The sequence below is a fragment of the Danio rerio genome, chromosome 6 (assembly GCF_052040795.2).
Source record: "Danio rerio strain M-AB ecotype USA chromosome 6, GRCz13ab, whole genome shotgun sequence".
Lineage (NCBI taxonomy): Eukaryota > Metazoa > Chordata > Actinopteri > Cypriniformes > Danionidae > Danio > Danio rerio.
In genome coordinates this window covers 35,838,322-35,866,222 of record NC_141026.1, presented here as the reverse complement: position 1 = coordinate 35,866,222, position 27,901 = coordinate 35,838,322, and the positions used below count along the sequence as shown (strand labels likewise).

At 37.9% G+C, this 27,901-nt stretch overlaps 2 protein-coding genes and 1 long non-coding RNA gene across 11 annotated transcripts in view; 1 reads left to right on the top strand and 2 right to left on the bottom strand.

The window, feature by feature from the left end:
- LOC147843556 (uncharacterized) overlaps positions 1 to 27,901 on the top strand; it is a 536,892-nt gene that overhangs the window by 212,183 nt on the left and 296,808 nt on the right. The gene's annotated exons all lie outside the window — the stretch shown is intronic.
- On the bottom strand, positions 131 to 2,103 carry LOC147843559 (uncharacterized). Its single transcript, XR_015493842.1, has 3 exons — positions 2,044 to 2,103; positions 1,398 to 1,445; positions 131 to 518 (listed from the first exon to the last, which is right to left on the bottom strand). It is a non-coding gene; the product is annotated as an uncharacterized LOC147843559 (long non-coding RNA).
- Positions 5,126 to 27,901, bottom strand: part of pik3r3b (phosphoinositide-3-kinase, regulatory subunit 3b (gamma)) — a 481,128-nt gene continuing 458,352 nt past the window's right edge. For 6 of the 9 annotated variants that reach the window (NM_001442184.1, NM_001442179.1, NM_001442180.1 and 3 more), the window contains 9 exon segments: positions 5,126 to 11,538; positions 13,105 to 13,275; positions 13,361 to 13,435; positions 13,555 to 13,731; positions 13,808 to 13,950; positions 14,134 to 14,259; positions 14,804 to 14,984; positions 15,076 to 15,174; positions 18,921 to 19,032. In NM_001442184.1, the coding sequence (NP_001429113.1) occupies positions 11,337 to 11,538; positions 13,105 to 13,275; positions 13,361 to 13,435; positions 13,555 to 13,731; positions 13,808 to 13,950; positions 14,134 to 14,259; positions 14,804 to 14,984; positions 15,076 to 15,174; positions 18,921 to 19,032 (1,286 nt within the window). In that variant the 3' untranslated portion in view covers positions 5,126 to 11,336. 9 annotated transcript variants of the gene reach the window in all.

Genomic DNA, 27,901 nt, shown 5'->3' with positions numbered 1-27,901 from the left:
AACCTCAGAAAATAAATCTCCGTTTCTATATTGTAAGCACAATATACACTAGTAAAAACAGATAAACAGACTTTCCTGTCAATAACAATTAAATAAGAATGGGAAGATGGATTAAAGACCATAACATGTATTCAATATCAATCGATGTTCCTTTTAATAGTGACTACAAAATAGGCCATTAATGTGGCTACACATACACAATACATAAATAAAAACATTAATAATACCAGATCCTATTGAGAAATCATCCAAGGCAACTCAGTGAGGAGATTTGCATATTTTGATGAAGATTTAGGATGCATAATGTCCAGTCCCACAAAGAGTCTCTAATATATCTCAAATGTATACAGTTTTGATGGATACTTGAAGTCGAGGACATCGGTAAGTCCAAACAGGAGCCATCATGCATTTGACAGGTTTGGCAAACCTCTGACAGTCCTATGATAATCCAAACTGTGTTGGGCTGATGGCAAATTTTTCCCGTGGGCAGCCGCATGCACCTCTGATTCCTCACAACTCTATTGGTAGAGACAAAAAGAAACAGGAGTTCAGGTGGTTGCTACCAAACAACATTAAATAGCTAAATACTGAATAGGAAATAACTACAAGTGAAGTTACAAAAGTCCAGTGAGAATGATGCATGGATGAAACACCTTAGTTTATCAGTTAAAAATTACCTTAGTTAAAATTACCTAACTTCTATTTAAAAAATAAAAAAAGGTTATAGAGGTTGTGTAATTACATTATTCCAGGTGTTTTTAGTTATCAAATTTTAAAGAAAACTGTGATTTTACTCAGTGTAACAGTGCATGTCATTGTGTTTTCCTGTCAATCAAAGAATTGTTAAAATTTAGGTATTACATTTTTTGTTTATTTTGGCAACTTATGAAGCATAAGAATGTGTATTTAATTTAGATATTAAAACTGTTTGAAAATGGCTATATGAAAATTATAGAATACAAGTTCTATAATTTAAATGTCATCTTCATTTTGCACCAAACTTTGCACGTCATAATACAAATTTTATTAAATAAATAAATACATTGCCATTTTACACATTACATTAAGGTTTACATTAAATTTTTGCTAAAGCTACATTTAATTGACTTTTTCTTCAAATTTAATGTCACTGGCAAATGACAGTTCAGTGATTCAGTGTTATCCGTTAGCTTTATTGAAAGACTGACAGATAATAAGAAACTGCATTAGGATATTTTTATACTGTTTTTACTGTTGCACACATAATATCTGTGTAAAAAAACAGTAAAAATTACTGTTGCACTTCAGATATCAAATGTAAGTTAATTCTATGGAGCCCACTATTGTTTGCAATTTTACCAATGTTTTACTTGCCTGCAAATAATTATAGCTGTAGTTGTATCTAATATTTTTCTTACCTGGATGTGAAGTTTGAAGATCCACAGGTAACAAAATCACTTTGGTATCTAAAGACCAAGAACATGCATTTTAGAATGAGGTGCATACAGTTTAAATGGTTCTGTAAACATCAGTAGTAAATGTAATTTAAGTTAAAATAAATTGTAAATCTGTAATTTATTCACTATGCAGCATTAAAAAACTTATGGACTAAATCTCTAAAACACAAACTTTAAGTTATACTTTCTCTTACGTTAAACACAAACTACTTAACTGTTGCATACGTTTCTGCATTTAATATCCATCCTTAATGTGCTGCTATAACTTAGGTGAGCTAACTTTAGCTAAGTTAGCGCTAGCAAACTGAACCCCCACACCCCGACCGCCCACCAGTGACCTTGTTAATCGGTTCTGCAACGTTAGTTATACCTACTAAGTGTTTTAAAACTACTTTCACTATTTTTTCTCAATAATATCACTTTTAATCATTAGCATAAACTAGCGTTGGTTAGCGTTAGCCAACTTAGCTTTCCATGTGAGAGCAGTCTAACTGTTAACATACCTGAGGCTACAGTACAATTTACAAAGCTAAAACCTCACCTGCCTAGCGAAGACAGCAGTTTTGCATGACTTTACAATTATCATTCGGCTAAATTTGCAACTTACCGTGTTAATCAGATCCGCTGCTGGGAGCAGTTAATGTCGACCATTGCAGAAGCTGCGTCTGCCTGCTAAATCCCGGGCAATGAAAAAGGAGTCACGCCAAACTATAAAAATCACGTTTTATGAACACCTGCCCACATCGACAGCTGCTCTAATAAATTGTCTGTGTCAACTCACTTTTATAACATTTATTCTACACAATAACCACGTAAAAAAATCTACTCAAATAAATTGCATTAGTTTTATTCAAAATATACAGTTATATAAAAACTGATATATTTTAAGTAAAGAGGAAGCAAATTAAATTTTTTTGGTATAAAACAAATAAAATTAACTAGATTGCAATTATTTAAAGTAGATAGAACCAACTTTGTGAGTGTAGCACTTTTTACAGTGTACATTAAATGATAAATAAAAACACTATAGCAAGAGCACAGAAGTCTTTATATTCAACATACTGTAACACAGTTTCATCATTTTCCACACAAAATTGGATCATTAGACCTCAAACTTTATATGTAAATGAAATATATTTAGTTGAATAAGACAAAACCCAAAATAGTGTCATCATTCATTAAAAGTGCTGAGATGACGTCATGGGGCATTTGTAATAAATGTCAGTATTAAAGTCAGTTTATAGCTTGATGGTCCTTGACAAGCCCATGCAGTGTGTCATATGTTTATGGTCATAGAAGTGCCGCAGTTTTAGGTGTATTTTAGTTTGTTTTTTTTCTATCAGTTTTAAATTTGAAATAGTTTAAACTTAGAGTGATCTTAATCTTACTGATTTGATCTTAGAGTGGTGTACGCTTAAATTCCTCAAAACGTTTATATTACCAAAAACACTTTTTAATGTGGGAAAGTACTTTTCGACGTCAAGCTCTGAGCACACTGTAAAAAGCTTTTTTTGAGATGACTCAACTTTTAACCCAAGTACTGCACTTGACTTGATTTAAGTTGAGAAAACTCAAAAATGTCCTGAGGTTGGTTGCTTTAAAATTTTAAGTTAAATTTATTTATTTATTATTAAAGTGCAGGCATACACACATTTTCTTGTGTCAACGTCGTAAAAAAAACATGTTACCTAATGTTGAGAGTGTGTTACATTCTGTAGGCTGTACAGTTTATTTCATGTTATTTTTTTTTTAATTCTTAAGACAATTTGGAAAGTCTTGACTAATGCTTAAAATTCACAATAAATCAAAAAAATCTAAATGAACCCAAAATAAAATAAACATCTGCTGCTTCTGTAAAAAAAAAAATAGAGCCAATAACCTTAAACTTTTTTGTTGTTGTTATTTTCATATTATTTATATTTGTACTAAATATATTTTTGTGTCGTTAACATCTCATTAGTAGTAGTATTAGCATTAGTAAACTGTAAAAATAAAGAAATGGCAAATCACATTATTTTCTTAAACCAGCTACCATAATTGTGTTATACTTTATATATCATATTTATATACACAATCACAGGCCACTTTATTACCGGCCTTTCTAGTACCAGGCTGGACCCCCTTTTTGCCTTCACAACTGCCTTAATCCTTCGAGACATAGATTTAACAAGGTACTGGACATATTCCTCAGTGATTTTGCTCCAAATTGAAATGATAGCATCACGCAGTTGCTGCAGATTTGTCAGCTGCACATCCATGATGCTAATCACCCGTTCCACCACATCCCAAGTTTCGATGTGTTGTGGGTTCAGAGATGCTTTTCTGCATACCTCGGTTGTAGCGAGTGGTTATTTGATTTACTGTAGCATTTGTACTGTAGCCGCTCACTGGGCATTTTCTCATTTTCAGACTATTCTCTGCAAACCCTAGAGATGGTTGTGCATAAAAATCCCAGTAGATAAGCCGTTTTTGAAAAACTTAAATCACCTCTCTTTTCCATTCTGATGCTCGTTCCATTCTGAACTGCAGCAGATCGTCTTGACCAGGGGTCACCAACCCTGTTCCTGGAGAGCTACCTTGCTGCAGAATTCAGTCCCAACCCTGATCAAACACACATGAACCAATTATTAGTACCTAAAGCAGCACTTAATAATTACAAACAGGTGTGTTTGGTCAGGGTTGCAACTAAAATCTGCAGGAAGGTAGCTCTCCAGGAACAGGGTTGGTGACCCCTGGTCTTGACCATGTCTACTGGTTGCTGTCATGTGATTGGCTGATTAGAAATTTGCTTTAACAAGCAATCGCACAGTTGTACTTAATAAAGTGGCCAGTGAATGTATATTAAATGAAAATTAATTTTAAATTTTTTTAAGTTTTGCAAGAATATTGTGAAGTGTCACACTTTTTATAAGACTACTGAAACTCGAGTTTCACTTCCAAAAACTGTCCCTGCTCGAGCCTCCACCTCTGTTAGCAGGACCCCAGTTTCAGACAGAATTTTTCTGTCATACACATGCATTGAAATTCAGATATTGGCATGTGCTCTTTTATGTAATAATGATATTAATTTGGGGACGTTTGCAAGGCGGAGATCTGCGAGCAGTCATCTGCGTGTGCACAATTACAACAACTGCTATTTATAAATGTCACATCTGGAAGAGACGTGCACACATTTGTTTTCTCTGAATCGCACACGTGCTTCTATGAAATGATCTTAGAGTGATTTCTCTACATTTTAAAAATAACGCCCCCAAAAAACTAAATTGCATGCATATTATGGTAAATCAACAACATAAACTGTAATCAATCGACTAGAAGGTCTAGGTCACTTTATTTTGATGGTCCGTTTGTTGAAGTTACATTGCATCTACATGCCAACTAATTCTCTTTAGATTACAAGTAGATTGTTAGTTTGGGGTTAGGGTTAGGTAAGGTTACATGTACTTGCAAAGTTTCTTATAGTCAGTTAAATGTCTGTTGAAGGAGCAGTATCATCAGATATTAAGCAGACAGTCTACTAAAACTCAAACGAACCATCAAATTAAAGTGTTACCAAAGGTTAATTCCACTTTGAAACCATACTAATCTTGAAAAGAGATGTGCATGTTAGATTTGGCAATGTTTGACAGTGTTATTAATAATAATAAAAGCTGCTCGCACAAACCAAGACAAATGCACAGAGATGGATATTTTGAACAAAATATTTTTCTTTATTCTGCAAGAGAACTGAATAATGTGGAGTTCCATTGAGTATATACATGAGTTCACCTCATAACAAATGGAGTCTACAACCAATACAAACTATCGTAACAGATACAAGAAAATGTTTTGTGTCGGAAGTCGTAACTGAAGAATACCGAGAAGTCTGAAGCAACAATGATATTCAAATACTGAGAGAGAGGATTTCTGACGTCTCTTGTTCTCTACATGCAACGAACAGGAGATCAGTGTCTCGTGTCCTTTTTGTGCCATAACTTGTCCGAAGAAGACATTATACAAGGTTATATGAACCAGAGCCAGAGCAACATGTTTATTTTCATTGGAGTGCTTTTTTTATTTCTCAGACATCAAAGGCCCGTGGCTTATTGCTCAAGCTGAGTCTATAAAAGATGAAAACACTGCTGGTGTTGAGGAAATATTTTGCATTATGCAGAATAAAGTGTGTATTTAAACTATACATTGATCTGAGAGTGAAATTTAAAGGTTTTCCATAAGATGCATTTTATATGTCGGTAGAGGTTGTGCAAACGGTACTGAAAAATCGCTGTCGTCTATTGCTTCAGCTCCTCTGTCTCAGTTTTTCTGAACATCATTTTGAGTTTGTCACTGCAACAAAGGGCTCCAACTTATTTCAGCTGAAAAAAGCATGAAAAAAAGTCATAAGCTATAGTAAAATTTATATTCGACTACACCATAAACAGACAAATAACAGTTTTGTTCCACATCTTATTTTTTTTTTCTTTTTACTTTTCCTTTTTTTGTAAGTTTTTTCCATACACAAAACAACAGTCAAGAGTAACAAAGCATGCTGGGTTTTACGTATGTCAAAGTGGGAAGGAGTGATCTTTTTTTCCTCTTTTCCTTTTTCTGAAAACATTTGTTTTTATTTTATTTTATTTTATTTTTATATAAGAAATGGGCTGGATATCACGGTAGGACAGCTGTGGTAAGAACACAAAAGACTCCCAACGAGAATCACAACATATTCAAACCTGACTGCAAATAAAACTTTGCAGAACTGCACAAGGGGAAAATAGCCAGTGCTAGTTAACAGTCCGGAAATAACCTTAGCCAGGTCTTCTAGTCATAACACCTGCTTTGTATACCGTGTCTATCTGAAAACTCCAGCAGTTAAGAGTCCAAGAAAAAAAAAAAGTTGTTTTGGTTCATGTCCAAACCCTCTGAGCTTTTGAAGCAATGCACTGTTGATTTTGTCGGCTTGTTATGATTTGCAAGCTTCCCCCATTCCCACTTCAATACAAAAAAAAAGCACTCTAGTAAATGTCTCTCATACGAATTCCCAATGCAATGCTTTTCACGTCCCTGAAAAAACTTTCGCGATAAAAAACAAATGCTTTCTTGAGTATAGAAACAAAGAAAGCCAGCAATCCCTACTGCTTTCTGCCCTGCAGAGAATGACAATCACTTAAAAAACAAAAACAAATAAAAAAACATACATTTCTGTGTGGTATAGGGTTGTCTGTTTTCTTTATGAATTTTACAAAACTATGAAAAAGAGCAAGAAAGAATCTATCTGGAGTCTGCGAGACTATTCTGTAAATAAAAAATGCTTAGAGACACTCAATTTCGCTGACTTTAGTGACTGAAAAGACAAATTAATGACAAAAAAAAATCTAAGATGGCACACTCACACAAATAAAGTATATACCCATTACAAACAAGTGAGTGCAAAAATGAACAGCTTTAGGCTGATCTGTTCACTTTGAGGCTTAACAAAACTCAGTTCGGTAAACAAACTATCATTTTTCAAATGGCAAAAACAAAACAAATGCAGCCCAGCCAATCCACAGCGAGCCCTCAAATATATACGGACAGTAACAGATGTTTTTCTGACAAGCAAGGGGATGGCGATAGCAACCCAAAAACTAAGACACAAAATTAAGTTTGCATGAAAGCAAGGCAATTGAAATACTGGGGTGTGGGGGTGGGGTATGCATCTTTTTAAAACTAGTACTAACCAAACAATGTAATCAAAGCAAACTTAAATCTTTGGTCTCGATGTGTGGGAAAATGCTAAAACAGTGATTAAAACATTTCGTTTTTCTTTACTTTCTTCAATCGATATTATGTCATGGCATGAATTGTCAAACATAATATGTTGTTGACCAGCCTATTAAATAACTAAAACTCTTTAAATATGATGTGTGCTATATTGGACTCCAATAATCTGTCATATCTGAGCTCTGTGAACATAAATAAACCCCTTTCATTTCAACAAAACACACACGTTGAGTTCTACTCCTAAATATGTCCACCCATGTTTCCATTCGCACCATAAAGGGGATTTCCTGTGTTTTAATATATGTTATATCTATGCATTATTAAAGACATTCAATGGTGAGTGATGCAAGAGTTCAAGTAATAGACAGGGGGGCCCTCAGGACCCAGCTTCAAGCAAAAACAAACAAACAAATAAAAAAAATTAAAAGTTGAGGACAGAATAAAAATAAAACTGGACCTGTGATTCTGAACACAGCAACATACAATGTTCCATTGAAAAAATGGTAAAACCAAAGCTCCGCAGATGTTTTCTAGAACAAATCGCACACACAGAACTAAAAATCAACTTTCAGAGGCGAGCATGTTCAGGGTGAGCGAGATCAAGCCGTACCACAGCCATGGTAAAGCAGACGAGACAAGAACACTGAGTTCTGCCAATAACACCCAATCAAACCACAGTCACTTTCAATAGCAACAGGATGAACAGCTGAAATAAACAGTGGATGGGAGAAAAGAAAAAACCTCCATCGGCTGCATGTGGTTTTCATTAGGGCTCGAGGATGTAACTTAATCTCAACAGCTGATTTGACTGAATGCTCTGTCTGTTTGGACCCCATCATCACCACCACCAAACTAACCACCAGAAGACTCCAACTAAAGTTTCCCGTCTCGTATGACACAGCTGATCCAAACAAACCACCCGATCTTGTGAGAAAAAGCAGCTATTGTGAGCATCGACATATTCGTAATCACATATACAATTTGAAAGTTTTCTGGGAGAATATTTTGACAGTATAGTTGAATTTAAATTTTACTTTTGTTGCGTCCAAAATCCCATACTTCTGCTGAGAAAACAGCGTAAACCAGCCTAAGCTGGTTGGCTGGTTTGGTTTCAGAGGGGTTTAGGCCATTTCCAGGCTGGAAGATGACCAGCTAAAACCAGCAAAAAAAAAAAAACAGCTTGACCAGCCTGATTTAAGCTGGACATAGCTGGTTTTGGCTGTGCTCTCAGTCTGGCTAGGCTGGTCAAGTTGGTTTTAGCTGGTCATCTCCCAGCCTGACCAGCTAAGACCTGGAAATGGCGGGAAGCTAGCCTGGAATGGCCAAAACCCCTCTAAAAAACCTGGGCTGGTCAACCCAGCCTGTTCTTACGAGAAAATACAAGTATTTTATGTTTTGTCAGTTTAGTGGCTAATTTGTATGAATTTGTATGAGTTTAGTCGCATGAAAATGTACGATTTTAAAAAGGAGGCGTGGCACCAAACCCCACCCCAAAAACCCAACCGTCATTGAGTGATAAGCAAATCGTACTAAATTGTACAAATTAGATTGTACAAATTCGAACGAGTTTAGTCGTATGAAAATGTACGATTTTAAACAGGAGGCATGGCACCCAACTCCAGCCCTAAACCCAACCGTCATTGGGTGATGAGCAAATCATACTAAATTTTTTTAATTAGATTGTACAAATTCATACGAATTATCCACTAAATCAAAAAGTTACGAATTGTTGTGCGATTGCGTTGGTCGACCAGCTAAAACTAGCGAACCAGCCTACAATAATAAAAAAAATGATTCAAAGATGATTTATTGGATTTACTAACTTTTTTAGTGGTTAAGGGGTTGTAAACTATTTATTTGGACTAAATTTATTCAAACAAATTAAAGTTAAACATCACAAAATGTCATTTGTTAGTTTGAATTCAACACATATAAATTGTTTGCAACAATTTTGCAGACACCATTTTTTCAGCCTAGGCTGAAAACAAAAAACAGAATGTGAGCCAAGTAGTTTGTCCGAATTCCTATTATTTGATAAACAATAGGCAAAATGTACCTGGATGACCTACTACTTCTGGCCAGATTATGAAGTGCATATCCAGTGGACACTGGGGCATCCAATGTGAATGTGTCACGTGATAACGATAAACGACAGATACTACGAGTATACTATCGATATTATAAAAGGCAGAAAACGGTCAAATTTCTCGCTCTACATACAAGTGGGTCCATAACTATACAGACAAAGTAGAATAATATAAGATAATGTCAGTTTTCAACGTAACGAGCCGTTTTTAACATCTGAATATGAATAGAACTGAATGAGAGCGAAAGTCTCAAGCCAAAAAGATTCATATGGCTGCGCTCGCTCGTACGCGAAAAATAAGATGAATATAGAGTGTCCTTTTCTAACGGTTGTGTATTAAATTCAAATTCAAACATAGTATCTTAGTGAGTAGTATGCGATTTCGTTTGCAGCTTATTTGCTGCTGTTTATCAGGCTGTGCATTGAGGGGAACAGTTGGGTAGTTGCAGTGGTGGGTGAGGGAGCTGGCTAACTCTAACAACTTTTCAGTGTATGGCCAAATTGTGAAAAGGGGAAAACTGTAAGAGAACAAAAGAAAAAAAAAAACCCTATGTGAACTGAAATACTCAACTAGAAAACCTGCTAGTACAAAAAATAAGACCAAAACAGGACAGTGATGTAACTGACATACCGACATGCTGTAAATATATTTTCATAAAGGTTTTATTGTGTGACATTAAAAGCAACAGGCAGCCACAATGAAAAGTGTATTTTCTCTTTTCTGATACAGAACGAGTCAACCTGCTAAAAAGAGAAGCACTAGGCAATAAAGGGGCTTTTTTTTTAAACAAAACAAAACAAAACTAAATCAATTCTTCAAAAGGTTCAAGTGATTATCGCTTTTTGATGCAACTGAGAGCAGTTTGTTTCTCTCTGACAGACCACTTCGCTACCATCAAAAGCTGGATTGCACTTTTTATTTCAAGTTATGTACTAAAGCACATCTGCTGTAACATACACGCTGCTCCGACGTTTTCTTGATCGTATGTGTGAGCTACACAAATCCAATTGTTCTAGACCAGACATTTAGATGCCACATTAGTTAAAAAAAACAACAACACAGACACATACGTGAATCATTGTTTTTAAATTTGGTGTTTAAACATGCAGCGCTTACTTTTCAGTTCTACATAAGTGCTTTATGTTAACTGTGTCTGTGCATACGATTTTGGTTTTTAACAATAACTTGGTACTCCACAGGACACAGACCCAAACTATTTTGTGTCGTTTGCAAACATGTATTAACTTGCCGCTCATTTAATATAAGCCAAATAATAATAACAATAATAATAAAAAGTCCTCCCCATGCCAACTTTGGTCTTTGTACTGAACTGTAATGATCTTTTCTGGTTAGAAAGGACAGATATTTTGATCCAGAAAAACAGAAAATTAGGACAAAAAAAAAAAAGCTTTGTTTTTAAGACTACAACACATTTTCACGTGTGCCCTCCCAAACAACCCTCCCACAACCTCTCGTTCAGCAGCAGTCACTGTGAGAACACTCAGAAAGTGTCAGTCGTCTGTTTGCTACATATGTTTTAACTTTGTTAAACACAGAGAAAGAGAGAGAAAGAAAGAGAGAGATGGAGAAATTTTAAAATTTTTTCCTGCCTTACATTTTCGTTAAAGAGTTATGCAAAGACAATAGAAAGAAAGAAAAAAACAGCTGAATGAAAAATGGAAGGATGTGTGAAAAAAAGGCAGGAAGATCGGGGAAAAAAAAGAAGAAGCTCAAGCTAAAAGCTAAAATGGAGCATGTAAAATGTCCCAGCTGGAGTTTAGGTAGCAGCGCGGGTCACCTGAAACTCGCCTCCTCTGCTTCCTTCTGCTTTTTTTCACATTCACAAACATTTAAAACTTCCTTGTGCAAATCAAGCAGTCTTTAGAAAGAATGCCCTCCAAATTGTTCTTGTAAAAATATATAACTCCAAGGTGGCTGACGTGTGTGTTGCAGCAAGTGTTTATTTCTTTTTTTTTTTGTCTGAATGTTTTTTGTTTGTTTGTTATTTGTTCAGAAACTGTCCCCCCCTCCTGGGAGTGTAAAGAGTTTAGTTTTTTCGGGGGGCAAGTCTTCATCTCCGGGGTCCTGAGGGCATCTGTGCATACACTGGGTACGCCAGCCGCACGTTGAGCGAGTCATTGTGCTGGACCAGTGAGGTCTGGTGGTAGTGCAGGACCAAGTCTTTAAGAGTGCTATACAAGTTGTAGGGCTCGGCAAAGCCGAAGCCGCGGGGTGTGCTGTAGATGACGCAGTGCTTCACCTCGCCTTCCACACTGTAGGCAGAAAAAAAATGATTATCATGAATGTTCAAATCTAGAATTTGACCTCAGACAAAGATAAAGGTAATCCATGTGATCAGTGGCAAAGTTAATAACGCTCTAAAGGAGACTGATTCAGCCTTACAGAACATAATCAAATGGGATCAATACAGTGATGTGTTGTGCACTGCGTATCTGTTAAAAGGTACTGGTATAATAAATGCTGAAAAGACTGAGAAATATAGGTGAAGTTTAAAATTAAACTAATTTCGAGAGGAGCACATGCTCATGATTGACCTAGCTAGCCCAGATTAGCTAATCACGATCCTCCAATCAAAGAATGCCAAGTCACTATATATATCCCCCTTTCCTTTCTACAACTACCTTCATCTGGAAGAAACCTCCCTCCTCCCCTTCTTTCACCTTTATCCAGAATGTGCGGCACGGTGGCCCAGTAACTAGCACTGTTGCCTCACAGAAAGAATATAGCAAGAATATAGTATTTCTGTGTAGAGTCTGCATGTTCTCCCCATATCCACAAGGGTTTCCCCAGGGTTCCCCAGTTTTCTCCCACCATCCAAAAATGCTCTATATTACAGACTAAATAAGCATAAGTCTCTTTTTCTAAATGTCTTTCAGGAGGTTCACCTTAGCCTCAGCAGCGGGGGAGTTTTAAAGTCAACCTAAGCTCAATCTTCCCTCGCCCTGCAAAAGGGAGGGAGCCCTGGGCCCGAGAATCCCTTGAGCTCAGTGCTCTCTCCTGGGACAGCATGCCAAAAATATAAATCATGAGCTAAGCGTGAATTCTTGAAATCTAGATTATTTATTCCAAATTTTTGTTTGCAAAAAGTTCATTTTGGAGTGATGAATAAAAATAGGACATCAGATTCTGTAACTCTCAAAGTGTTTGCTAACTTTTAGCTCACTGGTAAATATTTGATATACCTCCACGTGACAAATAAAGAAACCCAAAATGGCCTTAATAACTTTTTTTTTAATTGAATCAACAAAATGTCCAAATATTTACTTAACGATGACATGGAAGTATGTAGTCATAGATATTGCCCTCCCAAATCATTAGCATCTAGGCATTTGACGACAACTGTTTAAGGTATACCGTGGTTTTGGAAAAGTCAAGGTTTTAAAACCGCCAAACTTTTTTGGTTTACTGTTCCTAAGGTATGTATAAGATTATTATTATTTTTTTTTTTAGGACAACAGTATCTTCAGCATAAAATATTTCCAAAGATGCTGCTTATATTGTAAAGAAATCTGTGTTTTTGAAACTAATAAAGACAGCAGAAGACAATGATTCATTTGAATTATTTAGCCTGACATGTTTACTGCTCCTAAATATGTTAAATGTTTCTCAAAATAAAATACATTGTGTTCAAAGGGGAAAAAAGTTGTTGTTTTTGTTTACCCAGACATTTTAAAAGAATATATTTTAGAGCAGTAATCACAATACTGTCAAACCATGATATTTTTATCCATGGTTATCATGCCGTCAGAATCTTATACTGGCTTATGACTAGTGGCATCACACTCACTGAACCGTGTTCTACATCTTAAGATACTTACACAACAGAGCAGGCGTAACAGCCTTTCTTGCTGCTTTCTCGGATGAGGAAAGCTCCGTCAGGTTTGCCATGTAGCAAATCTTCTGACTGTGTTCGGTTCAGGTCCCCCACAAACCAGCTCTTCTCGTCATAGTGTGGCAGATTCTCATCCTCCTCACTGACAAAGTAGGCACTGTGGTAGTTAGAAAATGTGTTAGATGCTTTACAGGAGCCACTTGCAAATCCATGATCTCAAAAGTTAAGTAAACTTTACTTACTCATCTGTGGTCTCATTTTTTAAGCCCAGCCAATCGTTTATTCGTTTCTGTCGTACACCTTTATGATTTAGCCAACTGCGTAATAAATAAAAAGCATTAGTCAGTAGAGTGTTTATACTTGACAGAAAAATAGTCAACTCAAACATAACAGTAATGATGACATGGAATGGTGTGTGAAGGATGGTTTTGCTTACACAAGGTACTGATCTCTAATCTTTCGGAGCTGAATGAGATCTGGCTTTAAGCTGTTCATTTTCTTGTCCGTCTCCCTGTTATCCAGAGCCTGCGTTTTCAGGTCCTGTTCAAGCCGGGTCTTACTGTCGTGAATTTCACCCAGACGGGATTTAAGCTTCTCGTAGTTCATCATAATCCTGAGAAAGATCAATTGAAAAACCCTTAGATACAGGCTGACAATCCAGAGCTCTCTTAATTGTGACCTCTGCGTACCTCTCAATCTCTTTGTCGTTGCCCTCTCTGCGGAATCGCTCAATGTATTCCTTACTGTAGCGCTCCTGTGTGTGACACTGTTCTTCAAAAATTTTAATAGTCTCATTGAAGGCCTCTATTGCGGTACGTTTCATCTGGATCTCCTGCAATCAAAGGAAAGATAAATCAATGGATGTGATGCAACCTCAAAGGAACGCGCCTCTTCACAGACTTGGTTAATGGGCTTCTCGCAATTAAATGAATTGTTTGTATACACATTGCGTTTGGGGCTGGAGTTAAGAGGTTGGATGTCTATCGATCAAATAGAGATGTTCTAAGAGGCTTACCTGTGAGGTTTTTGTGTGCTCCTCGTAGAGTCTGTCATATTCTTTACTCTTCTCCTGATATTGATTGTGATACTCCTGGAGCTTCCTTCCCACTGCATCAATGTTGTCCTCTTTCACCAGCTGATCCTGAGAGAGCGAGAGTAAAAGCGTTGTTATTGATATGAATTGCTGAGAGGAGAAAAGTGTGGTGGGGATAAAAGGATTGCTCGCAGCAACCTATGGTAGATTCTGCTTACAAAGTTAAAGCCATTTTTCAAGAATTCTTTTTCCCAGGAATCATTAATAAAAATCTTGGAATCTGTAAGTGCCTCTCGAGGGCCTAAATTTGTGGAACCCCCTAAATAATGAGCACCTGTGTGTCTGAGAAAGATACCGGGCGGGCGAGGGAGGAGGAGCGGGGGAAAGGAATAAATGCCTGGATGGCCTTTCGACACTGTGGATGTGTGCAATTATTTAGGAGGTGCGCTGCTGTGGCAATAAACAAAGTAATATTTCATGCCAAAAGCATCCTGCTGCCTCTGCAGTTTCACTCACAACAAACTGCACAATTCATTCAGCAAACATGCTCTTTAGGGCTGGAGGGAGGGAGAGGTGGGAGGACAGCACGGTAAAAGTAAAGGAAGGGAGGTTGTAAAGCGATACCCCCCACCCACAATCTAAACCCATTTACCTGCTGGTAGCGGGAGACCGGATACATGAGCTTAACGTCCAGTTTTGTGTTGTACTGGGCCAGTGACTCATGTCTGTAGTGACTGATGAGCTCCACCACCGAGTTAAACGTGAGCGGGTCTGAGAATCCGTACTTCCCATCTCGATGGTAGATTTTTATTAGCTTATTGTTTCCACCTTTCCTGCAAGGGGCAATAAAAGGAATTGCGTTGTACTTCAGATCAATACAAACCAAACTGCGAGATCTTGAAGGAGCTTTCAAAATTGTGTTACCTTAGCGTTAATGTGTAATCTCCCTGCATCTTGGTTGAAGCGTCCCGTACCAGGAAAGTACCATCAGGCATGTCTCGCAATTTATCATTCACCTCTTCCCTGCAATGAAAAAAAAGGAAAGAGAACGGTTTGTGTTGCAAATAATCCACTCATCAAATCTTGTTCCTATTAATTAAAGCATAAATAAGTTTCCTGTGGTCCCGTCCTTTACTCTTCACACACTAAACTCTGCCTGACAGTATTTGGTCTGGCAGAGGGCAAAGGCACTGGTCTGTGACGATGCTGTCTGCTCCAGCCATCTGTCTGCTACAGAGAGTGAGACATCTTTGAATTCTTTAACTGTTGACCCTGTCCTGCACGCCCACATGTACGCTGATGCCTCCAGCTCTTGTCTCGAAATCAGACAGTCTGCCGCTTTAAAAATGCCTCCAGACGACCAGCGGAGAAGCTGACAGGCTTCAAAGACTTTCCTGCTTTTTCTGCCCCTTCTCCATTTTAGTCTATCTAGGAGGAATGTCACACCCCTCTACTTCCAGCCCTCCTCCTATTCTCCTGACAGCCAACAGCCTAGTCATGCTGGAGCTCAGCTGACCCTGACCCGGTCTCTTAGGAAGAGGTAAATTTAGCCTACTTCGTGCTGCTGAGGTAAGAAGCCTTTGACTAAGCAATACTCCAAATTTTTTTCTGTGGGAGGAGTCATCTCCTGCACTTAGAAATGAACAAATCATGTACATTTTTAGGCTGCGGTGCATCAGCAAGTTCATTGTTAATTAGGGAGGTGTCCTGTAGTAACTGGTTTTGATCAAAGAAGCTTCTAACATACCTTGGCAATCAAAGCAATGTGAGACATTTGTGAACAATTATACTGCTCTCATGTGACACGCTGAAATGAAACAAGATGTTCCAGAAATACAGCATTGCACTTTGGTTTTGAATGCGTTAAAGTGAATGAAGACAGCAGAGAAATAACTAGGTTTGTCACTGTGCTCACTGTGTCATACGCATGATCTCTAAGTAGCACTGATGCCAGTGTTACGGAGAGAATTTTTGTTTTTCTATTAAAAAAACCCCTTGATAAAAAATATATTTGGTAAATAAGGTAAATATGCTAGGCATAACAGTCTTCACCTCGGTGAATAGTAATGATTGTTAGAGTAATTACTAAAATACATGAATAACAGGCCTTTAAAAATTGTGTAAACCACAACAGGAAGTGAACCCCACATATTTTAAAACAAAGTCAAAGTTGACCTCATGTAGACTTTACCTTAAGCTAGGGGTGTAACGGATCACATTTGATCCATGATACGTGTGAATCACAACCCACGGTTGGAAACACGTGTGGCTTGCAGATTATTTTTTTTTAACTTCACTAAATTTGTAAGAGATTGCCCTTTGTGTCATTCAAATCACATGTATGCAAGCATTTAGGCTTTCTTGTAAAATTTAATGATGATGGAGGAAGTTGTCTTAAGTTATTCGGGATGTGGTGGGTTTCTTAGGTTATTAAAGGTGTTTTCTGTCGCTACTTGTTTAGCCTGCATTAACAAATTCAGTGTAAGCTGCACAATTAATCATTAAAAGATCTGGATTTCAACACCCACACAACATTAATTATAAATGATGGTGATTTGCATATGTTTATTAATCATTCGACTCTCTGCATTTAAATCTGTTAAAAAAACGCAAAAAATCAAGAAAGAGATTGAGTCTTTAGTCTTTTGAGTTAGTTATAAAGTTACAAACAGTCAAATAAAACATAAGTACTGGGATAACAGTTTATAGTTTAGATAAAACCACTGATGTTCATGGTAAAGATTAAAATCACCATCTTATGCATTTAACGAAGCCCAAAAATGAAAGTCGTACGCAGCAACTACATTATTTAACCAATAGGTGGCAGCAACCAGCCATCAAAAATATGCCACTGAATAATTCTTCAAACATTAAACATCAAGCAATGAAACATGAAGATTTATGAGTGAAAAACTGAATAATTTTTTTGAAAATGAGAAAAAAAATAAATATGGGTTGTACAAATTATTATTTTAGATTTCTACATTTAGTGTTATCTGCAACAGGAGTAGTAACAGTGAATTATTTACAGTACTGATTATTTTACAATTTATTTTTATTCAGCTGATTATGTTTTCATTTTATTTTTAATAAAATTGCAGGTTCTAAGTTCTATTTGTTGAAACTAAAAGTGTCTTTCAGCACTGTTTTTTGTAATAAATGGAAAGCAAATTACATTCTCCTCCCCTTTGTGGCTGATCCAAAAAATGGTCTGATTCGTGACTAAAAAACATAATGTGGTCTGAACCGTGAGATTTGCGATCCGTTACACCCCTATCTCAAGCATATCAAATCTAACAAAAAAATAAAATAAAATAAAGACTTGCAAGATCATAACATGGCTGAACACCATTACTGTGTGATGCAATCGGTCATTAGGCATGGGCTGGTATAAGGTTGTGACAGTATGATAACCTTTTAGAAAAATGTTTCACAGTATTGTGATTACGGCTCTAAAATATGTTCTTTTTAAATGTCTGGATAAAAAAACAATTCCTTCCCCCCCATTGAACACAATAGATTTTATTCTAAGAAGCATTTAAAATATTTTGGACCAGTAGCTTTTGATGTGGAGGGTCCTTTTCTGCTTGAGATTTTGTTCTATATGTTAAAAAAAAAACTACATAAAATAGTCGCAAAAAAACAAGTAAAAACAATGTAGGAACAGTATACCAGAAAATTCTGACAGTTTTAAAACAGTGACTTTTCCAAACCACAGTAAACCTTGAAACAGGTTATCATCCCATGCCTATACATCACTGCAGTCTCCATTTGATTAAAATGTTCTTAACTGGAACATACATAAAAGCCCCTAAAAAGCTTTAAACAAATACTTATATGGTTGTATAGAATAACAGGATTTTGACATTTGTAATTCAGCAATCCGCAGTACCTCGCTTAGGAGTTACTTTATGATTCTTAAACGAGTAAAAGCACTGCAGATGGATATAAAGCACAGCAAAAAGAAGCTCTGGTTTATCTGGAAAGGGACTGCATGAGTTAAAGGATAGCAAGGGCTTGAGAGATTGGTGAGCCTGTGAGCATCTCTGCAGAATTTCTCCTCACCCGACATCAAACGAGTCTAAAGCTGGTCACTAAGCAGCAGACTAATCTGCTAAAACCTGAGAGTTTTATGGGTTGTGCTGGAAACTGGCCAGACTGCTTGACATTTTGGAGATTTGGGCTCTTCTATCCATGCCCTTAAGTAATGGCAACTAAACCACCCCTCTCTCTCTCTCTCTCTTTAAACTCTGTTTCTCTCCGCATTTCATTGCCTTTCTGCTTTTGTACAGCTGCGGCAAAAGGAACATGCCTCCAGGATCAGTGAGCCAAAAGAAGGGGAGGATCAAAATAAGTTCACCAGCTTACAATAAGAAAAAAAAAACTGGAAAAGTTTGCAGAGCAGCGCCCAGTGGCCTTGTTAGATATCCAGCAGCAGAGCGGACTGCTGAATGAGATGCTAGTGAGATTTCACCTTCAGGCTACCGACATAGAAGCCATCAGAAGGAGGGAATGGAAGAAGAGGTTCTGACGTCCTCAAAGGAGAAAAAACATTTTGAGAATCCAGCAAAATGAAATTTTCAACTGCTCTGTATGCAGTCGTATTACTACACTGGTACCTATCATCTGACATCTACACTGACATACATGTCAAACACATGATTATGGCAGTGTCATAAGAGTTAACAAGTTTTAGGAAATATTTGAGAGCAGAACAGACAGAAATTCAATCACGTGAGAAATGGAATGTACTGTCAAGTGACTCCTACCTTGATATGTCTCCCCAGTACCATTCTGCTTCTTGCAGTGAGCCGCTGGCGGCTTCTTTCACACCATTGCCGTTTACTGGTGTCATGGGTTTTGTTGGCTTGGGAGGAAGAGCTGCAAAAGAAATGAGTGGAAAATCTTTTAATCTCATGATCAATCCTTGAGATATGAAGTAGATCAAAAGTTACTGCTGTGACCTTACAGATGAAAATCTAATCTCACTGGAGTCTGAACTAAGTGGATGTCTGTGTTAACAAATGGCTGTTCATTTAGAGAAGTAGACACGCATGGACAATCCTCAAGAATATGTTTGTGCTGCCAAGAAAGTCTAAATTTGAGTTTGAATTGCTTAAAGTGGTTAGAATACAACCTTTTTAAACTTAAAATACAGATTTACCACAGTACAGACAAAACACTACTCTTCGGAAAAACCTAGCAAGTCAGCACACAATCCAAGAAACAATGTTATTTAAAACACTAGTCAAGTAGTAGTACCAGCATGCAGGTTACCGCCCAGCTTTAACCATTGACCTTTACCACATAAAGTCTCGATTTTCCCATAGAATGCCTTTAAATATTTTTCCCAACCTATGACGCCTTCACATCAACTTAAGTCAGGTGAGCTGTTTTGGAAAATGCAACAGTGATTTCCACTGAAAATGCAAAAGATCAGTTTTCACGGAAAATGCAACAACATCATATTCCATTCGGCTCATGTAAGTTTAAACAAAAAACAAATAACCTCCACAACCAATGTTGCTTTTTTTGTGCTACTTGCTGAATCTGTAACTAACAGGTTTCTTTCCTTTGAGTGAAATCCTTCCTTTGTTGCCTGCAAAAGCAAACAACAGCTGCCGCAACAGCATGCTGCAAAGCTAACGCTGATGCTGCTCTTGCTATCTTGAGGGTCAGGGGTTACCAGAATGTTCTGCTCAGCCATGCAGTACATCACGACACCCTTACCATAGACAGATTTCACTATGAAAGTATACCCTGTGAGTTACGTCTTCACAGAATGCTTTCTTGCATCTAATCTTCTGAATCTTTTAACCCCAGCCAAGAACTGAATGATGGTTACAAAAATGACATGAAAATGCAGCGACAACTTTCAGCAGGATTAGTTAAATAGTAAGGGTGTTATAAAAAAAACTAGAGGGTATTAAATAAGGTACAAGTGCTTTGGTAAAAATCTGCAAGTGCTTAGCCAGGTGCAGTTGGCAAAGTCGTACTAATTTGAGGCAAAAAAAAAAAAACTGTGCAAGTCCGTCTGAAATGCACAGAGAAGCAGTGTTCAAGCTCTGCACCTAATGCCAAACCAAACTAACCTCCCCCTGACCTAGCTGAAACTCGCAACAGTGGCTTTGACACAGCAATGTATCTTCGCTTTTAATGCACGGTTTATTCAGAAGGCGTTTAAGTGAAACCAAAGACGTACTCCAAGCAATACGTGGTGATACTTTTAAAATATCATTGCGATGTTAAGGAAGGACATGTATGGCCACATCATTATGTAAATTTTTTTTTAATACCCCACCTGTCCTTAACCTGGCAGAGACAAGTTTGCATGAGAGTGTGTGCATGTCTATGCCAGGACAAAGAAGGGGGAGTTGATAAAGGCATTTTGGGGAAGGCACAATCCAGAGAAAGAGATCATCCAGATATCATAAAAGCTCTAGCAGATTTTTGAAACCCCTGAGCCCTTCTACCCAAGGAAACCACTATCTTTTATGTGAATGAAAGGAGGCAAGACTTATGTCCAATACACCGGAGGTGAGTCAGAGAAATAAAAGCCTACTGGGACATCCAACGCACAGTGCAGCCAATGAATGAATCACTGTGCTGGCTCATTGTGGAATGACCCACTGTTCTGCACACAACTGGCTCCTCTAAAAACACATTTATAAAGTTTATAGTTCATATAACAGAAAAAAAATATGTTTTAATGTTGGCAAAAAGTTCTAATTTAAGATTCACTTCTTCCCAACTTTGCAAACATTTGTGGAGTGAAGTTTTTTTTTTTAAGTTTCTGTATGTGGGAGAGGGGCATTTGAATGAATTTCTTTGAGGGTGTCATTAATTAAAAGCAGTGGCGGTTTTCAGAGTGAAAAAGCAAGACTGTAGTCAGAGTTAAAAGAGACCTGGGAAGAGTGACAACTCCTCCCTCCACAAGCCCACAGGAAACACCTTAGTCTGGTGGGGTGAGCGGCTTCAACCAGTCAAAGTGAAGCCAGCTTAACGGACACATCCCCACCCAAATTATGCTCCTGCAGGTGCGCGCGCACACACAAACACACAATTCCTACATTTCACTTGGTCTGGAAGTAGATTGGCCAAAATGCCTTCAGAGGAATATTATTTTGTGAAAGAAGCAACTTGAGAATATGGGGTCTCTGTGCAGTTTCCTGTCACAAACTTCAAAGGAAATGCTCACCACCTGGTTGAAGACCAGCAATGCAGCTTATAAAGAGTCATTTGACAAAGGATAACCTTCTGTTCCCTTTACGCCAACACAATAATCACCATATTAATATTTCATTTGCCAAAGCACACAAGGCTAACCTTCTCCTCTCCCTAACGTAATTCAGAGACACAGTTGTGAGCTTAAGACAGTCAAAAAACTTTATATAAATAAAGAAAAAGTCTGTCAATTTCTATTTCAGATGCAGTTTATTTCATCACAAAGTGCCTTTCAGAGCTTAAGTAGCAGTCTGCCATCAGAAAAGGAAATGACCCCCTCCTTTTTTTACTCACTCTCTTTGGCAGCCTAAAGGCAGGTGCACAAGCCCAGCTGAAACCTCAAATTCCTGCCTAGCAGTTTTCCCACCATCAGCAAGTCTGTGACCACCTTTATCCTACACATACACTAGGGTATTTTTGTGAGCTACTGTTGGGTTGTGAGTATGGAAAGCAGAAAAAAAGAATGAAAGAAAGAGGCAGAGATGTGACTAGGTGATCTCATTACGGAGGTCAGCCCATCCGTGTTAGTGTCAGAGATATCGCAGCTGGGGAGCACACAATGGAAAGGCCACATAATCGCAGCTTGCAGTCATTTTTAAAGCTACCATTCACCAATCCAAACAAATTACGATCATGATTTATGGCAAAACTAAGCAAACAAAGGGCTGAATTTAAATGACAAATGCAAAAGCATTTCTTTAAAATTTATCCAATAAACTTAGCCTATCATGTTTCACAAGGTATGAAAAACAAACTGCACAAATATTTCTTTTTTCATTAATAAAAAATATATATAGTTCCTAAACTTGTAAGGAAAGATGAAAGGGCAAAAGTAAGAAAAAGAAAGTGACAATGATGGAAGGATGAGCAATAATGAGAAGATCAGCAGTGCTGCAGAGCTTGGTCAGAAAGAAAGGATGAGAAAGAACGAGGAGGAGTGAAACGCTGCAGAGCTGCGCACGTCTGAACAAAGAAAACTATACATCCATAGGTGAAGCCTATGGCAGTCGACGACCAACCAGTCCATTGTTTAGGAAACAAACATAAATGACAGTGTGCAGCTAAGACCTCAAGGGCTCAATGCTCTACAGTCCTACTTTTTATTTTGTTTTACAAAAAGACACCATCAAACTTCTGGTTCTACAGGTGAGATCTGATGAAGCAACCGTACTTTAAAAGAGAGCACAAACAAGGACTGACACCACAGACAGTTTAGTTTAGGGTTGAGTGAATTAGCATGAGAAAAGGCATGTGGCAGAGAGTAATGACAGTGCCATTGAGAGAAGCAGCAGGCATGGACTGCCACGTCCCGATCCAGGGGGAATGAATTAAAAGTGTCACTAAGCACATGGGTGGTTTAAAAAGTCCATCAGGGACACTCACTACCACATGTGAACCTATACAGGCTCCACACACAAATCGACACGGGGCACTGTCACAACCTATTCCTAATGAATGACTAAAAACCGTCCCTGCAATTGAAATCCCACAACAGACATAAGACTAATTTTTCCAAATATACAAAATTACAAAACAAGAAAATGAAATGTATCCGGAATAGACACACACAAAAAGCACAATTCTTATGTTAATAAATGTTGACATCAATGCATGTCTCCATCTACAGAAGATCGAGGACACTTCCCACACAATGGGACAAACACTAATTGTCATTGTGCTCCCCTGACAGTCTATTCAGAGAGTTACAATAGCCATATAAGACAAAAAAATGACGAAAGCAAAGACAGTGACCATGAAAACGCTAAAGAAAAGAATGGTGCCTCCCTTACCGTCCTCCTCGGGATCCTTTTTGAGCTGCATGTATACAGCCTGCACTCAGCTGTCTGTGACACGAGTCCTCTTATTCTCCCTCTCCCTCTCTCTCTCCCACTCGCTCTGGCTTTCTCTCCACCCTCCCTCGCACACTCGCTCTGCCTTTCAGACTAAAGCCAGAGGGAAAATCCCTGCTCCTAAATTCAGATGCTGCTGGCTTAACAAACCCTCTCAATGGAGAAGTCGGCAGCAGCCAATGAGAAGGCAGAAGGGGAGGTGGACACAACCATATGAGATGGAGAAAGAGAGAACGTAAAACTCTGGGGAATGATGTAGGAGGGGGAAGCGCTCCTCCCAGAGAGAGACAAGGCAAAGACGCTAACACATGCAGAGGCGAACACATGCAAAGAAACAACTCACAAGCGCATCATTGCTAGTCAAAATCCAGAAAGTAAACTAGTTTTCAAAACATTACAAAAAATAAGGAACTTACATATAGATATGACAGTAATAATGAGATAAGAAATCAATTATTAAGACTAGTCAAATTAGGGTTAATGCAGTTATAAATGTATAAAAATCAGTATATGGATTAAATAAGTGTTTTATTTTTATGCATATATGCCTACATGTTACAGAGTAAGAAAAATGCCGCTCTATCACATTCTGCTTTAAAACCCCCCCAAAAAAACCCTGCTTCCTCAACATATAAATTTTCTGTCGACATTTATGAATGAACAAGCTAAATAAATTCAGGACTGAACAAGCTGAAAAGGCACAGAACAAAGAAAGAACCATGTATCAAGAGAGATATGGTGACATTTCCATCCCTTGTGTCATACGAATGCCCATTAATGGATGTCAGAAGCTGACTTTCCCTTTGGTGTCGCTGCACTTTTGTTGTCCGCCCAGAACACACGGCTCTGGCAGCCTTTATTACACTCACACATCACTGGGCCTAAGAGACAGAGGCCAACTTTCCCCTGGGGGCGGTGTGGCACCTGTGCTCATTGGACACTGCAACGGAACAAAGCGGTCGCTTGCTTGTTTGCAGACGCACACACATACAGGGCTTTACCTCAGAGTCTTTCACATGAGTTCGTATGTAATAAATATTCTAATGAACATCTGCATGGGAAGCTGGTCCTATTTCGTTCCTTTCCCAGTCGTTCATTCTAATCTACTGATCTTCTCTCGGGCCAAGCAAATTTCACTGTCCCGCAATGCTTCTCGAACACTGTCTCTGAGATGAAGTGTCGAGAGTTGAGGCAGAAGCAGATGATAAGTCAATGAGTGGCTATTGCCACTACATTGGGACAAATGGAAGCATAGAAAAAAGGAGAGATCTGATAAACCTGTGTGCAGTGGCACAGAATGAAAGATAAGATTAATGTGTGGGTTGATCACACAGTGCTGTGCTCATTCATCCCCGTGGCAGAGCAATCGAAGGACTATTCAACCCAGAATCCTGCTTGCCAGATCCGTTCAGTCCACCACAGCTCATTTTCTAGGAAATGAGGAAGTTAGGACAGAGCATTGGGCTTTGTTTCTTTGAACAACGCAGAGAAACATTTTTAATTTTGCATACTGTTTTAAATAGGTTGCATTTGGACCAAGAAATTACTAACTGCGTGTGTACATTTGAAAACAGCACAATCGCTGCAACACTCAAGACAACAAAATCATAAAAATGTTACAGATAAGACTTGAGAAATGATCCACAAAATGTGCTTTGCACTTCTGCCTCAAACAATAGTCACATTAAAGAACAACCTCATGCAAAACTGTCAAACACAGTTTCTTTCCCATTCCATTCACATTTCACGCTTCCTAAAGTGTCATTTGTCCTTTTATTGCAGGAATTAACGGCGTGAATTAACGACCCATTGTCAACTATGGCTGTGACTTCTGAATATGATCCAGTTTCCAGTCTATGACATCATTGTTAATGGCAATAAAATGGTGTCAGCGCTTAATAAATGACACATGAATAGCACTGAATTTGAATAAAGTGTGCAAAACACCAAAACTAACATTTAGAAAGGTGGGAAAGTCGCTTCTAAAGACCACTGAAAAGCCTTAAGCATTGAGTCCGTTAGGTGACTATAAGCTGTGTAAAGTCAATATTTACTAAGATGTCTTGGGGAAAGAGAACAGTTCGGATCGAGTATAACGCTACTAAAAGTGACAAATCAATTCAGAGAATGCATTCTGAACTCTCCACATTTTGCATTTAGATACCATTTGTGGCGAGCCATGCAAAACATTCGAATCTCCTGAGGGGAAACCTGTCAGACTATAGCAAGACCTGTAACACAATCTTTGTACAAACTATTTTTTTTTTCATTGAACAATTTACAGAGCATAAATTATATTATGCTAACCAACATAACTGAGTATATATAAAGTATATACCAGTCATACCTTTAAAACTAGTTTAATCTAAAAGAAAAATGAAAAATGACCCCTCACTTACTATTTATATACATTACATAAAAAGATGCATTGAAAAGCGAATGGGAAATGAGGTACATTCTGTCAAACATCTAATTTTGTGTGCTACTAAAGAAAAGTCAGATTTTAAACAAAAGATTAAGTACATTTCAGTATTTTCACACTTGGGTTAACAATTACTTTAAAATAAAGTAGAAAATTAAACAGTATTGCATTGTATAAGGTGAAAGCTGCTTTAATATGGCTCCCTTGTCTGAAAGAGAAGTCGCTTATCATTAATTTAAAATATGCACGATAATGTTAATGCAGACTTTGTATTTTGAGCACGATTAGGGGCACATTTTACTGACAACCTGTCAAAAATAGAAAGGTTTTGATATGACAGGTTTTTTGTAACGTTGGATGTCAACTCAATGATGATTCATTGTAGGTAACACTACTATAAAATACATTTCAACCATGAAGAGGCGCAAGCTCCTTTTGTCTGAGCCGACTACAATGTTAGATGGCACATTTTGCGACATTTCTTTCTCTTTTTCACGAAGCACAATGGGAGATAAAAGAATGACATCTCAATCGCCATTACTTTTCGATGTATTGTAAAATGATACAATGTAAGTATATGGTGAGTTAGGCTGTCAGTCCCTAAACGTTTCCTTTTGTGCTTCATAAAGGAAAAAAAGAGTCATATACTGTAGGTTTATAACAACATCGCAGTAAGGAAATGACATAATTTACATTATGAAGGTGAACGAAACGTGCTGTTAGTTATATCTGTACCTGGCGGCTGGTCCATTTCAATGTAAAATATTAATTCAGTGGAATAGGGCATCATCACGTCTCTCCAGTCGTCATCTTCTTTCTCCGTATTCCACACTGTATTGTACATGGTCTGAGTCCTCGGGTGATCGACTAAACGCTCACCAACTTGAGTAAAATCTAATTTTCAACAGACGAACGAAGGAAACATAAAAAAGCTCGTCTGACTGAACGGACAGCCCAACTTTAACAGTCTGAATGCCTGCTTCAGAGTAACTGCGTGTCATATGAAAGCTGTCAAAGCACCAGGCTTCACTCATCCGGTATAACTTGATAAAGCATTTTTATAAAAATCTCTTAAACAGTCCGACAGAACAGAAAGTAGATACCAGCTCTACAATCCACTCCGTCCTACCATGACGAAACGGTAGCTTCATTTCAATCAGCTCTACGGGTCTACCGGCCCTTTCACTTCATGTGGAGTGGTCCATTTAGTGCGTACAGCACGGGGGGGCTCTGTTTATAACCGATACGTGTGCAGCAAAGACTCTCATTGTGCATACGTTTACCAGATAATGTATATAGTAACTCATTAAAAAGACGAAAAAAGACCAAGTTCATAAGGATTTGATTTCATTTCAAAGTGTGCAACGGTGTCGTTTTATTCACAAGTGACATCATAGTTTTGACACCCCTTCTTTGGTAGACAATAGACTCGCCTCAAACGGATCACTGGCACTACAGGGGCCGTGGAGAGCGCACACTCCAGATTTGGAGCCAATCAGAACGCGCAGCACTTCCAACTAGTTGCTAAAGTCTGAGTTTGTACATAATTTGCAGGCGCGTGTTTCTCAAGATCCAATGAATTTGATCGAAGAGCGGAAGTACACATCCCATTGGTCGAACCGTTACTATGAGCTGCAAATCTGATGGAAAGAACAGAGTTGGAGGAAGTAGTGATGATACTTTACGTTGAAACATTGGAATTGTATGATGTAAAATATTGTGTTTACTTGAGATACCTATTTACGGTGGCCCAGTAGTGCAAAACACAACAACATTAAGATGAAAATGCTGCAACACTACGATGAAAAATGCTGCAACACTAAGATGAAAAAGCTGCAACACTAAGATGAAAAATGCTGCAACACTAAGATGAAAAATGCTGCAACACTAAGATGAAAAATGCTGCAACACTAAGATGAAAAAGCTGCAACACTAAGATGAAAAAGCTGCAACACTAAGATGAAAAAGCTGCAACACTAAGATGAAAAATGCTGCAACACTAAGATGAAAAAGCTGCAACACTAAGATGAAAAATGCTGCAACACTAAGATGAAAAAGCTGCAACACTAAGATGAAAAATGCTGCAACACTAAGATGAAAAAGCTGCAACACTAAGATGAAAAATGCTGCAACACTAAGATGAAAAATGCTGCAACACTAAGATGAAAAATGCTGCAACACTAAGATGAAAAATGCTGCAACACTAAGATGAAAAAGCTGCAACACTAAGATGAAAAATGCTGCAACACTAAGA